Source organism: Ovis canadensis, chromosome X, assembly GCF_042477335.2.
Source record: "Ovis canadensis isolate MfBH-ARS-UI-01 breed Bighorn chromosome X, ARS-UI_OviCan_v2, whole genome shotgun sequence".
NCBI classification, from domain to species: domain Eukaryota; kingdom Metazoa; phylum Chordata; class Mammalia; order Artiodactyla; family Bovidae; genus Ovis; species Ovis canadensis.
The window spans coordinates 79,688,703-79,705,852 of NC_091727.1; the positions used below are offsets into that span (position 1 = coordinate 79,688,703).

General features: G+C 36.3%; 1 protein-coding gene across 2 annotated transcripts in view; it reads left to right on the forward strand.

Moving 5' to 3' along the window:
- DACH2 (dachshund family transcription factor 2) overlaps positions 1-14,408 on the forward strand; it is a 676,785-nt gene extending 662,377 nt beyond the window's left edge. For both annotated transcript variants that reach the window (XM_070290385.1, XM_070290386.1), the window contains 4 exons: positions 4,038-4,186; positions 4,312-4,459; positions 11,059-11,205; positions 13,716-14,408. In XM_070290385.1, the coding sequence (XP_070146486.1) occupies positions 4,038-4,186; positions 4,312-4,459; positions 11,059-11,205; positions 13,716-13,819 (548 nt within the window). In that variant the 3' untranslated portion in view covers positions 13,820-14,408. The remainder of the gene's footprint in view (positions 1-4,037; positions 4,187-4,311; positions 4,460-11,058; positions 11,206-13,715) is intronic.
- The last annotated feature ends 2,742 nt before the right edge of the window (positions 14,409-17,150 follow it).

Genomic DNA, 17,150 nt, shown 5'->3' on the forward strand with positions numbered 1-17,150 from the left:
TCATTCTATCTATCCACTTAATACACTCATATGCAGAAGACAAAATGCTAGCTAAATCAAGACTTTGGTAAATAAAGCATAATATTGCTTCATTAGTTGTTGAGAAATAAGCCTTTTGAGATATTACAGCTGCTATATAAGACATATTTTATAAATTGGATTTTTAATGAGATATTTCCAGTGTTCAAACCTTGTAGTTGAAATAGTTCACAGAATTTGTGTTCATTCTCTCTGGAATACTTTGCCTCTTCCAAAGCTACTACTGACAAAGAAGGAAGAAAGGAAGGAGGGAGAGAAGGAAGGAAGAAAGACAAGTTCTGTAAGAAGTTAGGGTTAATTTATAAGCAAGTTCTATAAAACACATGCATCGAGCATTTAGATTCAAAATATTATTTGTTAATTTTACTAAAAAGCAATTCCTGGGAATATGTTCCTTTTAAAAAAACGTTTATTTATTTTAATTGGAAGATAATTATTTTAAAATATTGTAGTTTTTGCCATACATTGACATGAATCAGCCACATATGTACCCGCATTCTGAACCCCTCTCTCACTTCTGTCCCCACCCCATCCCTCTGGGTTGTCTCAGTGCAGTGGCTTTGAATGCCCTATTTCACACATAGAATTTGGACTGGTCATCTATCTCACATCTGGTAATATACAGGTTTCAATGTCATTCTCTCAAATCATCCCACCTTTGCCTTCTCCCAGAGTTCAAAAGACTGTTCTTTACATCTGTGTCTCTTTTGCTGTCTCACATATAGGGTCATCATGACCATCTTTCTAGATTCCATATATATATATATATGTTAATATACTGTATTGGTGTTTCTCTGACTTACTTCACTCTGTATAATAGGCTCCAGTTTCATCCATCTCATTAGAACTGACTCAAATGCATTCTTTTTTATAGCTGAGTCACATTCCATTGTGTATATGTACAATTTCCTTATCCATTTGCCTGCCAATGAACATCTAGGTTGCTTCTATGTCCTAGCTATTTTAAGCAGTGCTGCGATTAACATTGGGGTACATGTGTCTCTTTCAATTCTGGTTTCCTTGGTATGTATGCCAAGCAGTGTGTTGCTGGAAGTTCTGTTTCCAGCTTTTTAAGGAATATCCACACTATTCTCCGTAGTGGCTGTACCAGTTTACATTCTCACCAACAGTGTAAGAGGGTTCCTTTTTCTCCACACCCTCTCCAGCATTTTTTTTTTAATAGCCTTTTTGATGGCAGCCATTCTGACTGGCATGAGATGGTACCTCATTGTGGTTTTGATTTGCATTTCTCTGATAATGAGTGATGTTGGGCATCTTTTCTGTATGTCTTCTTCAGAGAGATGTTTGTTTAGTTCTTTAGCCCACTTTTTGTTTGGGTAGTTTATTTTTCTGGTATTGAGCTGCTTGTATATTTTTGAGATTAATGTTCTGTCAGTTGCTTTATTTGCTATTATTTTCTCCCATTCTAAAAGCTGCCTTTTCACCTTGCTTATAGTTTCCTTTATTGTGCAAAAACTTTTAAGTTTATTTAGGTCCCATTTGTTTATTTTTGTTTTTATTTCCATTACTCTGGGAGGTCACAGAGGATCTTGCTGTGATTTATGTCAGAGAGTGTTCTGCCTATGTTTTCCTCTAAGAGTTTTATAGTTTCTGGTCTTACATTTAGAGATCTAATCCATTTTGATTTTATTTCTGTGTATGGTGTTACAAAATATTCTACTTTCAGTCTTTTACAGGTGGTTGACCAGTTTTCCCAGCACCACTTGTTAAAAGAGTTTGTCTTTCCTCCATTGTATATTTTTGCCTCCTTTGTGTTTGATAAGTTGTTCACAGGTGCCTGGATTTGTCTATGGGCTTTCTATTTTGTTCCATTGATCTATATTTCTGTCTTTGCACCAATGCTATAGATATGTTCCTTATAGTTTCCTGTGCAAAAATAAAATTCACATTTTATCCATATTATTGAATTCTTTAAAACAAATATTCAAATGCCCTGTAACATTTTGGATTCAAATAATGTAAAACTTTATTCTCTAAAATAATTGTTTGAATTTTTATCTCTATAGGCTTTAGAAAATTAGAAATTGTAAAGGTGATCTACATAAGAGTACTTCATTCAGAGATAATGCTATCCCATTAAGTAATCCCACAGAAGTTCCCACAATTGTATGCCACAGGTTTCCACACAGGAAATCCCACAGCAAACCATGATGACTGAAATCAATGGGGTTCAAGACTCTGCACACTAAGTATATAGGCTGCTTGGACAATTAAAAAATGAGGTCTATGACAAATCCATATTTCTATCCTTACAAGGACCAGAACCAATAGGTAGAGTTTTGTTTTCAAACCATGTGAAAATTCTAGATTTCTAGTCTAGATTCAAGTGTAGTTTTTTTTTTTAATTTTTGAATAAGTCTCAATATATATAGGGTCACTGAAATTTTTTATGACCAGAGATGTGCATATTTTCAAAGTCTGCATGTGCTCAGTTACTGAAATAAAGAAACTGGTGAATATAATAATTTTGTTTGAGGTGCTGTGATTCAATTCACTGTACACTGCTATAGAAGCCATTTAAGAATATCAGACTTTGATTACTTTCCATGATTACCTCTGTAGCAGTTTGTTTTTATATATGTCAAAAAATCTCCAATTCCTAATTGCAGAGAAAATTTTGCTATCTGGTTCACACATCTCACACAAAAGGTTTTCTACCAGAATTCAAGTAGATAATCAATTAGTTAGCTTCTCAAAGTAACAGAAGACTCCTTTTGTAATTAGATGTATCTGTGCCAAACCTGGCACTAATACATTTTATTAGACAAAAATTCTATTTTTGTCTCTTCATATGAAGCTTTAAAGGAATCTCATTAAAGTCATGAGTGTGTAGAAGTTAATATACAAATAAAAGGAGAGAAAATATACACTTTGTGGCTTTACATCATAGGTTATTATTTTTTTCTTAAGAAATAGTCTTCAAAATGAGAGGTAACACTGGAAAACTGTCCAGATCCTAAACTAGTGAACGATTAAACATAAAGTAATATATCCTTGAAATAGAAAACTTTTCAGCAATAAAAAGGAAAAAAAAAATCCACCAATACATGCCACAACATAGATGAACCTCAAAAAATATATGCACCAGTACTTTGGCCACCTCATGCGAAGAGTTGACTCATTGGAAAAGACTCTGATGCTGGGAGGGATTGGGGACAGGAGGAGAAGGGGACGACCAAGGATGAGATGGCTGGATGGCATCACGGACTCGATGGACGTGAGTCTAAGTGAACTCCGGAGATGATGATGGACAGGGAGGCCTGGCATGCTGCGATTCATGGGGTCGCAAAGAGTCGGACACGACTGAGCGACTGAACTGAACTGAAGCAAAAGACAGACAAAAATACCACTTACTGTACAATTCTATTTATGTAAACACCTAGTAAAGGCAATCCTATAGAGACAAAAACTAGTAGTTGTCAGGGGCTTGAAGTGGAAGAGGAGATTAATATAAATGGGCATAAGGATTATTTTGGGGGTGAATGAGGTATTCTGAAATAGAGTTTGGGTAATGGTTGTACAATGTAAAAAATAGTGATGCATATATTGAAACAGGTGAATTTTATTATATGTAAATTATACTCCAATAAATGTGTTAAAACATGGAGAGAGATGGATATAGACATAGATATATAGATACATTTAAAGAGAAAAATATAAGGCAATTTATGTTTTACTAAGAAATGATTGGATTATTTAATTTATAGATAGTAATGAAGATATCTTAAATTTGTTTTTAAAAACTTTATGCCTGTTAGCAGTATATGTTGCTTCATTTTCACAGATTCTTTACTGAAGTATTTATTCTTGAGAAATTAGAGTCAGGTGGAAAATAGGTATGGCTTCCAATTATGAGTTTTCCATCAGTTAGCTTTAAAACAAATCTTTATAGATGCTATTAGAGGTGAAGGAAACATAGTGAAAATTTTGAGCTATTAGTTTATGAACCTTCTGATATTAGTTTTGTTTTTTTGCAGAAAAGGTACCTGTTCAAATTCCAATGATGAAGTCACCCTTGGACAAGATCCAACTGACTCCTGGGCAGGCACTGCCTTCTGGATTTCCTGGACCATTCATTTTTGCTGATAGTCTGTCCTCTGTGGAGACTCTGTTGACCAACATTCAGGTCAACAATATTTCTATAAACAAAATAAATGTAATACAAGACATTAGCACCTACATCAATTATTTCACATTTGAGAAATTAAAACAGATAAGATGAACTGTATGTCATTTGCTGTACTTTGACAGGGTTTACTGAAAGTAGCTTTGGATAATGCTCACATTCAAGAGAAGCAGATTCAACAAGAAAAAAAGGAACTGCGACTGGAGCTCTATAGAGAGAGAGAAATTAGAGAAAACCTTGAAAGACAACTGGCAGTTGAGCTTCAAAGCAGAAGTAAGTTTAACAAGCTCACTATAACCGAAAAAGTTAACATTGTGTTGGAAATATTTTCAGTAGTAATAGAAATATTCTCAGATATATCCTGGAACTGCTGAAAAGGGCACAATCATGATAAAATTAAATCCCATACCCACCAGGTAGATGACCCACAAACTGGAGAACAATAATACCAAAGAAGTTCTCCCAATGTTGTGAAGATTCTGCATCCCATATCAGGATTACCAGCCTGGGGATCTATAAAGGAACTGAGAATCCACAGGGAATCCAGCCTTGCAGGCCAGAGGGATTTGATTATAGGACTTCCACAGGACTGGCAGTAAAAGAGACTCTAGTGTTGGGGAGCACAAACAAAATCTTACACATACCAAGACCCAGAGGAAAGGAGCAGTGAGCCCACAGGTTGTTCAGTCACTGTCATGTTCAACTCTTTACAACCCCATGAAATGCAGCACACCGTGCTTCCCTGTCCTTTACCATCTCCTGGAGTTTGCCCAAGTTCATGTGCATTGAGTCAGTGATGCCATCTAACCATCTCATCGTTTGCTGCCCTCTTCTCCTCCTGCCTTCAATCTTTCCCAGTATCAGGGTCTTTTCCAATGAATCGACTCTTTCCCTCAGGTGGCCAAATTATTGGAGATTCAGCATCAGTCCTTCCAAAGAGTATTCAGGGTTGATTTCCTTTAAGATTGACTGGTTTGATCTCCTTGCTTTACAAGGGAATCTCAAAAGTCTTCTCCAGCACCACAGTTTGAAAACATAAATTCTTTGGCATTCTGCCTTCTTTATTGTCCAGCTCTCACATCCATACATGACTACTGGAAAGACCATAGACATGACTATATGGATCTCTGTTGGCAAAGTGACACACTGTCTAGGTTTTTCATAGCTTTCCTGCCAAGAAGCAATTGTCTTCTAATTTCATGTCCCCAGTCAACATCCCCAGTGATTTTAGAGCCCAAGAAGAAATTGTCACTGCTTCCACCTTTTCACCTTCTATTTGTCATGAAGTGATGGGACTGGATCCCATGATCTTAATTTTTTTTAATATTGAGTTTTAAGCCAGGTTTTTCACTCTTCTCTTTCACCCTCATCAGGAAGCTCTTTAGTTTCTCTTCACTTTCTGCCATTAGAATGGTATCATCAGCATATTTGTGGTTGTTGATGTTTCTCCCAACAATCTTGATTCCAGCTTGAAGCTCATCTAGTCCGGCATTTTGCATGATGTGTTCTGCATATAAGTTAAGCAAACAGCGTGGCAGTAAACAGCCTTGTCATACTCCTTTCTCAATCCTGAACCAGTCATTTGTTCCATGCAGTGTTCTAACTGTTGCTTCTTGGCCTGCATACAGGTTTCTCAGGAGACAGGTAAGACAGTCTGGTGTTTCCATTTCTTTAAGAGTTTTCCAGTTTGTTATGATCCACATAGTCAGAACCCACAGAAGACTGAACAAAATCTACCTGCTAGTGTTGAAGGGTCTCCTGTGAAGGCGTGAGTTCACAGGGGCTCACCACAGGGGTGGGGGCACTGGCAGCATTAGACCAGGAATGTCCCCCTTGTCTTAAAACCCTTATGGACTTCACTATTAACCCTAGATATGGAACTCATAGACCCCAAGGCTGGCTTGTCTCAGGCCAAACAATTAACAGTGAGGGAATGCAACTCCACCCATCAGCAAGTAACTGGTTTAAAGCTTTACTGAGCAAGGCCTTGCCCACCAGAGCAAGACCTAGTTTTTTCCATCGTCAGTCCCTCCCAGCAGGAAGCTTGCACAAGCCTCTTAGCTTCATCCATCAGAGGGCAGACAGAAGAAGCAAAAAGAAGCACAGTTTCACAGTGGCTAAAACAAAAACCAAATTATAGAAAGTAATTATGATGAAAAAGCAGAAAGTTATGTCCCAGGTGAAGTGATAAGAAAAAAAAAAAAAAACAGAAAAACAACTAAAAGAAGTGGAAATAGGCAACCTTTTAGAAAAAAAGAATTTAGAGTAATGATAGTGAAGATGAGCCAAGATCTCAGGCAAACAATGCAGAAGATGCAAGAAATGTTCACCAAAAACCTAGGAGAACTAAAAAGAAACAGAAATGAATAATACACCAGAAGGAATTTATAGAATAACTGAAGCAGAAGAACTGATAAATAACCTGGAAGAGAGAATTGTGGAAATCGTTGCTCCAGAACAGAATATAGGAAAAAGAATGGAAAATGAAGATAGCCTAAGAGACCTCTGGGACAATATTAAATGCACCAACACTCACGTTATAGGGGTCCCAGAGGGAGAAGAGAGAGAGAGAAAGGACCTGAGAAAATGTTTGAAGATACAATAGCTGAAAAATTCTCTCACGTGGGAAAGGAAATAATCAACCAAAGAAACCCAAGGAAGAACACATTAAGACACATAGTAATCAAACTGACAAAAATTATAGACAAAGTTAAAATATTAAAAGCAACAAGTGAAAAATGACAAATAACATAAAAGGAAACTCCCTTCAGGCTATCAGCTGATTTATCAACAGAAATTCTACAAGCCAGAAGGGAATGGCAGAATATACTTAAAGTGATGAAAGGGAAGAAACTGCAACCAAAAATACTGTACCCAGCAAGACTCTTACTCAGATTTTATGAAGAAATCAAAAGCTTTCCAGATAAGCAAAAGTTATGAGAATTCAGCACCACCAAACCAGCTTTACAACAAATGCTAAAGGAATTTCTCTAAGCAGAAAACACCAGAGAAGGAAAAGACCTACAGAAAAATAAATCCAAAACAATTAAGAAAATGGTAACAGGTTCATATAATTACCTAGGAAAATTACCCTAAATGTAAATGGTTAAATGCACCAGCCAGAAGACATAGACTGGCTGGGCGTATGAAACCATGTGCATGTATGCACTTCCATTTGTTGACACCCAAGATTGTATGTAATTATTTATATTGTTGTTAATCATGTTCCCATTATGGCTTGCAATTTTAATTATCTTTTATTTTTTGTGTAGCTATTGATTGTAAAAACTGATAACTATCTTTCACTATTAAAAAAAAATTCCTTATGTATGAAATGCTTACTCTTTGGCAAGAAAAGCACTAGATTCTGAAGGTAGAAGATAAATGACACTCAGTTCCTATCCTTGAAAGATTTATATTTCAAAGGACTAGCACAACCAATCAATTAATTTTAAGACAAAGTGACAAGAGCAATGATGTATTTATATATGTTTATATAGAGAGAGGATAGTTAATTCAACTTGGTGCTCTGGGGATTTGATGGTTGAGGAAGGCTTTCTGATGCTGCCACTTGAATCTGAGTCTTGAAGAATCATTAAGCCAAGAAAGAAAGGGCATGAAAGTACCTGAGCGATTTGTTCATTCTGCACCAATGAGCATGACTACACAGTCCATGGACTTCTCCAGGCCAGAATACTGGAGTGGGTAGCCGTTCCCTTCCCCAGAAGATCTTCCCAGCCCAGGGATCAAATCCAAGTCTCCCAAATTGCAGATGAATTATTTACCAACTGAGCCACCAGAGAAGCACAAGCATGGAGGCAAGAAGCCTCAAACATGGGGAACTATATGTTTTGTTTTTGCGTGTGTGTGTGTGTGTGGTTTTTTTTTTTTTTACTGTGGCTTTGACTTTTATAAAGTAAATGCTGAGAGATGATGCAGAAAGTTGAGGCTAAATTATAAAGGAGATTTTTAATCATGGAAAATATTACTTTGGATTTTGACCTGTAGGTTATGGGAAGTATTAAGAGATAAACAGGGGAATGATCTGGCCTGATTTTAATTAGATAGAACACTCCAGTGTTGGGAATAGATTAGAAGGGGACTTAGAGTAATGTTAGAAACAAGGAAGCTATATAAAAGGAGATTGCCCTCAACTAGACAGTGGTGAAGAGGACTGAAATAAGGTAGCATATGCATACAAAAGGGAGAGAACGAAGAACTACTGTTCAGAAATAGAAATAACTTTCCAACAATGGGTAGACATTTGATAATCTGCAGACATGGATAATGAGACTAGCTTGTATCAAAATCGAAGAAAATTCGAAATTTTACTTTAACCAATTTCCACCTCTTCCTTATAGTTTCCATAAAATACTATACAGCAGCAAGTGGTTATTGTGTTTTTAGCTTCTTTCCTTTCTTTGCTTAATCTATAGAATGATCACAAACCAAACGTTAAGAGTTAAAGAGTATGAAGGAGAGGCAAAAAAGGGAGAGAAAATTTACAACCCACATGCTGCTGCTGCTAAGTCGCTTCAGTCGTGTCCGACTCTGTGCGACCCCATAGAAGGAAGCCCACCAGGCTCCCCCGTCCCTCGGATTCTCCAGGCAAGAACACTGGAGTGGGTTTCCATTTCCTTCTCCAATGCATAAAAGTGAAAAGTGAATGTGAAGTCGTTCAGTCGTGTCTGACTCTTCGCGACCTCATGGACTGCAGCCTACCAGGCTCCTCCGTCCATGGAATTTTCCAGGCAAGAGTACTGGAATGGGGTGCCAATGCCTTCTCTGGCAGTGATTTTACAGCCCCATAAGAAGAAAACCTGTCACTGCTTCCACTTTTCCCCTTCTATTTGCCATGAAGTGGTGAGGTCAGATGCCATGATCATAGTTTTTTGAATGTTGAGTTTCAAGCCAGCTTTCATTCTCCTCTTTGATCCTCATCAAGAAGCTCCTTAGCTCCTCTTCACTTTTTGACATTAGGGTGGTGTTATCTGCATATCTGAAGCAGTTGAAATTTCTCCTGACAATCTTCATTCCAGCTTGTGGTTCATCCAGCTGGTATTTCACATGATGTACTCTGCTTATAAGGTAAATAAGCAAGGTGACTAATCTGCTACTGTGAAAGAGTAGAAGGCAATTATGAATTATTATGATTAAGAGTCATAAAAGCACATTTCTTTTATAGGAAAATTATTTATACTAAAGTAACAAATAATTGTGGGCTTCCCTGGTGGCCCAGTGATAACGAATCCACCTGCAATGCAGGAGACATGGGTTTGATCCCTGGATAAGGAAGATACCCTGGAGGAGGAAATAACAACCCACTGCAGTATCCTTGTCTAGAAAATCCCATGAACAGAGAAGACTGTCAGGTTGCAGTCCATGGGGTCTCAAAAGAATCAGACATGACAGTGATTAAACAACAACAAAAACCAAATAATTATATGTTTAATATACTAACACTCACAAATTGATTTATGAAAAACTACATACATTAAAATTGGCATCTAACTTTCAGGGATCTACCTATACTGATTTCTGTTTACTCCTTATAGACTCTTCAGGTCAATCTTTGTAATTGATACCACATCTATTTTCTTTTAAAAATTCCTAGACATAGTAGATGTAATATTGTACAATTATAATAGTAAAATCTTTTTTATGTTTATCCTTGTTTATCAGCCTTTTATTAAAAATGGAACAAGAGCCATACATTCTCAGTGTCTTTATTTCAAGATTTTCATCTTATTACCTTAGTCCTCTGAAATAAACACACATTTAGATGAGTAACTGACTCTTTTCAAATTGTGAAGGTCATTTATATGAAAAGACATTGAAATGTGAGATAAAGCAATTGAAATTCAAATTAGCATCATATTCAGTTTACTGTGATTGAAATATTTTAAATGTATATATTTTAACTTTTTAAATATCATATAATTTATAATTTTGCTTAATGTTCCTTGAATAATTTTCTATTGCCATGATATTAATGTTCTTAATTTTTAAAAACTGATTTTGAAAGAATGTGAAGGTCGATTTGCTTAGAACCCTGTTAGAGCCCTGCTGTGTACCAATATAATTACTAAAGTTCACTAATTCTATTTGAGAAATTATCACAGATTTCAAGGTTTTGGAGTATAGTAACAATTATACATTAGGGCAGTTAAACTTTCTTGTTAGGATATAAAGCCTTGAGAGTTGAGTTATAATTGTAACACTTCATTTCCTTTACTATTTATGAAAAATGCTATTGTGCTTTTATAGATTGCTTAACAAAATGATTGCTGAATATTATTCTCTTTAAAATGTGTAGATAGGTTCAAATATAAATATATGGAGGGATGCAGAGTCTGATGATATGTGCATATACTTAAAAAGATAGATATTTTCCCCTAAAAGTAGGTAATATCTCAGAGAAATAGACCCTAGACATTGTAAGTTTTAAAAAAAAAATACTATGTTTGAAACTCAATAAATATTTTCAGGATTTTTTTTTCTATTTTTAATTATGTATAGGAATAACCTGATAAATAATAAGAATACTTTTCTTAACAAGTTTATAAAATATTTCATGTTATCACTAAATTCATGTAGTGAAAGTAGAAAACAGTTTTCCAGTACTACCAACAACATTGTACAAATGCATGTGTATTATAGAGCTTACTTACTAGAGATATGAAAGCAATAACAAATCAGTTATATGATTGAGTACTCTTTGGTTGGGTCTAGTGATAACTGGAATCAAAAGAAGCTAATCATACATTTATATATCTACCTGAATCTGTGTCTATTTTTTATAATTTATCAAAACTGGCAACTTGATTTCAATGACCAAGTCTTTGAAAACTACTTCCCTTTCCATATTTTAGCTACCATGCAAAAGCGCCTAAAGAAGGAGAAAAAAGCAAAGAAAAAACTACAAGAAGCCTTGGAATTTGAATCAAAGTGCAGGGAGCAAGTGGAGCAAGCACTTAAGCAAGCCACTACTAGTGACAGTGGACTAAGGATGTTGAAAGGTAATGTGTGAATTGGAACTTCACAATCAGGGTACACAAAGGGGATGGGCTGAAGGAGGGAGATGGAGTGAGAGAGACTTTGTCCAGGAACAATTAATACGTCATAGCTCCCCAAGTGGCTCAAATGGGAAAGAGAACTGGGTTCAATCACTGGGTTCGATCACTGGGTTGAGAAGATCCCCTGAAGGAAGGCATAGCAATCCACTCCAATATTCTTGTCTGGAGAATCTCCATGGAAAGGGGATCCTGGAGGGCTACAGTCCATGGGGTCACAAAGAACTGGACATGAATGAGTGACTAAGCACACAATTAATACATCAATTTGAAGCCAGGTGTTTTAGATCATTAATTAAATCTGTCAAAATAATCCCTGTTCTGGGAGATATAAATATAATAGCTTAGGAATAACAGGAAGTCCTCCTGGTTTCTGCAGAAGTAATATTGATAACTTCCCTACACTTAAAATGCATTTTATCTTCATTCATGTCAAAATATGCTAATGTTTGTTTTAATGTTTCATTTATTTTAATGAGCTTTAGAAGGCTGGTTCCTTTAATGCAGATTGTATCAGTGATGAGGGCTTCAAGAGTGCCTGGCTGAAAAAGAATGTTCTAAATAAATTACTGGAGCTCCTATGAGAAGAGGTGCTTCTCATAAAATCTCTTAATTCCAAATTTTTCTGATTCTGTTTTAAATTATGAAAGTCTATAACATAATTTTATCTCATAGGCTATTCAAGTTCTTCTTTCATAGCGTATTAACAGCCAGTATATTTAACTGATATGTGTATATAATAAGGATAAGCCTAAGAATTTTATACATGTATGGACACATATTCCATACATGATATGACACAAGCATGAACTGATTGTTTCTTCAAGTGCCATATACTAAGAATGAATAGAGAATTCCATACAAATGTTCAATCATATTTTTACCTCCTAAAAATTCAATTCCCTTTTTGCTGTCACTATCTTAAATCGTTGTCATCACAATCAATAGGAATACAGAACTATATTATTAGCTCATGACAGCCATGCCTCTTTGAGACACAGAAGAGAGAGGATAAATAATAATACATCAATATCTCATACTGTGGAGCATCTTAGACAACGGCAACCAGAAATGGAGCAAATGTTCAGTACACTCATTATTTGAAGCTCTGAAGATGTAATTCTGAGGACCCTTGAGTTTTTTTATATATTTGAAATCCACCCATATGTGAATTCCGCTGTAGCTCCAGTGTTCTCTGTTATAAAGGAAAAGCGTCTGTCTTTACAGCGTGTGGGTAACTTGTATTCAAATCATTTCTTTCTCACATTAATCCTTGATGACATTGGATGATACATAGGCTTCTGTTATCATATTATCCAAGGGTGTCTGAGTAATTTATATACAGAAATGGACATATTAAACTGTGTTTCATGAATATGAATAACTTTTAATAATAATATTTAAAATTGAAAGTAAGAAACCCATCTCCTTGTTTCTTCTCCTCAAGTTTTTTTGTTTATTTGTTTTAAACAATTCATGTATCTCTTGGCCCCAAGAGCCAGTACTAAATAAAGACCAGAAATCATAGTTTGTGTTTTAGTGTTCATGTACATTTACCATAGAGATAATCATCATCTATCACATTTCACAAATGGAAAATATACATAAGAATGGGGTAATTATATTAACTTTTTCCTTATTCCATAGTCAGGGCATATTACCTGATAGTCTGAGGGGGTTTTTATGGATAGATTATTTTCCTGAGATTTATCCCTAGAGAGTAAAATGAATACAGAAGTATTTACTATATACCTGGAAATATATGCCCAGTTGTAGAATTTAGCTAAGGTTTATAATCCTCCTTCTTACTGTTATAGGAAAGGGGACCCCTTCCAGGGTATAAGAGTGAGCTCTTGCCTAACACTTGGCAATGGATTGTCCAAGGAAGCACAAGTTACTTTATTGGGATAGGGCCCCCTTGGTGGAAACCAGGAGGGTAAGGGAACACAGGAGAACTGCTTTGCCATGTGGCTCACAGTCTTGGATTTTATGATAGTTAGATTAGTTTCCAAGTTGTCTCTGCCCAATCGCTCTTGACTCAGGGTCCTTTCTGGCGGCATGCACATCACTCAGCAAAGATAAATAGATTCTAGTGAGAAGGATTCTAGGAGGTTGGTAGGACATATGGACTGGTATTTCCTCTCTCTCCTTTTGACCTTTCCCGAATTCTTCCAGTTGGTAGTAGCTTGTTAGTTCTGCATTCCTTACCAGGACCACTTTTTGCAAGATAACTCATGCATGTGGTTACTATAGTGCCTGGCCAGGCCGGGAAGTTTCAGTCACTGTTTCTCTAAACACTACCATTAAAAATATATTGACATAAATAAAAAAATCAAAATGCCACTCAAAGTCTCATGTTTACTATAGGACCAAGATCCTGGCCAGCTGAGAATTTTTACTCAAATGGAGTCAGGAAAAATAGAATATACTTTAATCTTGAGTGTCACTTCTTTCAGATACTGTGATTCCAGATATTGAAATAGAAAATGCTGGAACTCCACATGATAGTACTGCTATGCAAGGTACAGTAAATAGCATACTTGTTTCTACAACTGCTTAATATGTGATCCCAGAGGGTTGGATGGGGATGAGCTCCTTTGTTGATACTTTTCATATAAGTAATGTAAATAAATAAGTTAAACTTTTCTTACTTCATGATAGGGTAAAAATCTGTTTATTGAGACTATGTATTTAGGGACTAATAATTTTACATATACAATGTGAGCAATTTCTTGTATGTTTACTTGTTAAAAGAATGTATAAGTTGGGCATATTCTAAAAATACAAAATGTGAATATAATTTACCTTTTTAAAAGTGTACAATAATACAGTTTTTAAATCTTGCTACTTTACTGTTTTTAAGACACTGGTACAATAATCATAACCTATCAATATTTGCAAAGTATTCTAGGTAACATTTTTATCAATATTTAAGTTCTGATGCCAAATTTAGATATTTTAGAAATTGACTAAATATGAAAATAAGAGCAGGACTTGTAATTCATAATTGGTAGGATTCCCATAACTGCTTAGATACTTTAAAATATTTAAAAGTATTTAGTACTAAGAAAATAGACAAAACAAATTAATATAGAGTCTCATTGGAGTGCAAACACGACTGAAAATAAAAATTGAATTTGACCACTGGAGTTTTTCTGTGTCTTTCTAATGCACTTTTCTAGCCCTCTGTATGAAGATTACATTTATTTTCATATTCATGTCTCACTCTAATAAAAAAAAAAGAGCAGTTATCTAACTTTCAAAAAGGAAATAACCATAGAAATGTTGCCTTTTGGAGGTTTAACTGATCAGTGCCTTTCCATGGTGTAATGTCTGGGTCAATATGAAGACAACAGAACCAGATATGACCAAAAGATCCATGAGGGTTTGTCTGTGGATCACCATTTTATGTGGCAGTTTCAGAAAATTTAGAAATCCTCACTTATGAAGTTTTGCACATCATCTTTGCAAATTCAGGAGTGTCAAAGTTCATGGATCTTCTGGGAATGCCTGATTCTGCTGCAGCTGGATAGACTTAACTAATGTATTAACTTTACTAGGTGTGGAAACATGCATGTGTAGCTCATAAAGCTTTATTTTTGTCTTATGCCTGTTTAGCTTACCTACTTTCTTCTCTCAACTTAAAGGCTGTGTCTGTGTGAGCAAAGCCAATTTGAGTGAGACTCAGTGTTTATCCAATCAATTTGGCACTGTGAAATTTATAAATAACTCCCCTCTAGTTGTGGGCTACCACTGTTTAAGGTTGCCACAACAGGTCCAAGGTAGGACTAAGCAAGTCTGAAGCATATGATCCCTTGTGAATCTGTAAAACACAAATATACACTGAGTCTTTAAGGAGTGTTGAGCTTGATTGGGCCCTTCTTTAACTGAGATATAAGGTCATCTTTGGAAATGTAGACAGTAAACCATCAGCAGGTTGTATCTTTATTATCTTTAATCTTATACTCATCAAGAGGCTTTTTAGTTCCTCTTCACTTTCTGTCGTAAGGGTGGTGTCATCTGCATAAGTGAGGTTATGGATATTTCTCCTGGCAATCTTGATTCCAGCTTGTGCTTCTTCCAGTCCAGCGTTTCTCATGAGGTACTCTGCATATAAGTTCAATAAGCAGGGTGACAATATACAGCCTTGACGTATTCCTTTTCCTATTTGGAACCAGTCTGTTGTTCCATGTCCAGTTCTAACTGTTGCTTCCTGACCTGCATATAGGTTTCTCAAGAGGCAGATTAGGTGGTCTAGTATTCCCATCTCTTTCAGAATTTTCAACAGTTTATTGTGATCCACACAGTCAAAGGCTTTGGCATAGTCAATAAAGCAGAAATAGATGTTTTTTTGGAACTCTCTTGCTTTTTCCATGATCCAGCGAATGTTGGCAAGTTGATCTCTGGTTCCTCTGACTTTTCTAAAACCAGCTTGAACATCTGGAAGTTCACAGTTGACATATTGCTGAAGCCTGGCCTGGAGAATTTTGAGCATTACTTTACTAGCATGTGAGATTAGTGCAATTGTGTGGTAGTTTGAGCATTCTTTGGCATTGCCTTTCTTTGGGATTGGAATGAAAACTGACCTTTTCCAGTGATGTGGCCACTGCTGAGTTTTCCAAATTTGCTGGCATATTGAGTCCAGCACTTTTACAGCATCATCTTTCAGGATTTGAAACAACTCAACTGTAGATGGGGAAACAGTGGAAACAGTGTCAGACTTTATTTTTTGCAGTTCCAAAATCACTGCAGATGGTGACTGCAGCCATGAAATTAAAAGACACTCCTTGGAAGAAAAGTTATGACCTATCTAGATAGTGTATTCAAAAGCAGAGACATTACTTCGCCAACAAAGGTCCGTCTAGTCAAGGCTACAGTTTTTCCTGTGGTCATCTATGCATGTGAGAGTTGGACTGTGAAGAAAGCTGAGCGTGGAAGAATTGATGGTTTTGAACTGTGGTGTTGGAGAAGACTCTTGAGAGTCCCTTGGACTGCAAGGAGATCCAACCAGTCCATCCTGAAGGAGATCAGCCCTGGGATTTCTTTGGAAGGAATGATGCTAAAGCTGAAACTCCAGTACTTTGGTCACCTCATGTGAAGAGTTGACTCCTTGGAAAAGACTCTGATGCTGGGAGGGATTGGGGGCAGGAGGAGAAGGGGACGACAGAAGATGAGATGGCTGGATGACATCACTGACTCGAAAGACATAAGTCTGAGTGAATTCTGGGAGTTGGTGATGGACAGGGAGGCCTGATGTGCTGCGATTCATGGAATCACAGAGTCAGACACAACTGAGTGACTGAACTGAACTGAGCTGAACTGAATCTTATACTCACCATTCACAGCTATTTGTTGTGTATATATATATATATATATATATATATATATATATATATATGTGTGTGTGTGTGTGTGTGTATGTGTGTCTATGTGTGTTTCCTCTGTCCATGGGATTCCCCAGCAGTGCGTTGCCATTTCCTTTTCCAAGGGATCTTCCCAACCCAGGAATCCAACCCAGGTCTCCCACAATGCAGGCGGATTCTTTACTGTCTGAGCCACCAAGGAAGCCCATGTATCTTTATCTATATCAATCTGTATTTTATATAAATTCCTTTAGTGCCCAGTAATAGCAACTTTCCTAACTCTGAAATAAATATAAATTTTGAACTGTCCTAGAGTTAGTTCATTTCAATGCAACAAACAGATAACTTATTCATAGAAGGCGAATTAGATGATATAAGGAAAAGTTACATCACTATTTGGCTCAGTCTTTTATTTTAGTGAAGTGTGCAAAGAATGGCTTTTGATATTAACTTGTGATTAGGAGAGGGCACATTTAATATTTGTATTCAGTGAGCATAAGTTTAATATACTTTCTTAGTTTTTGCTAG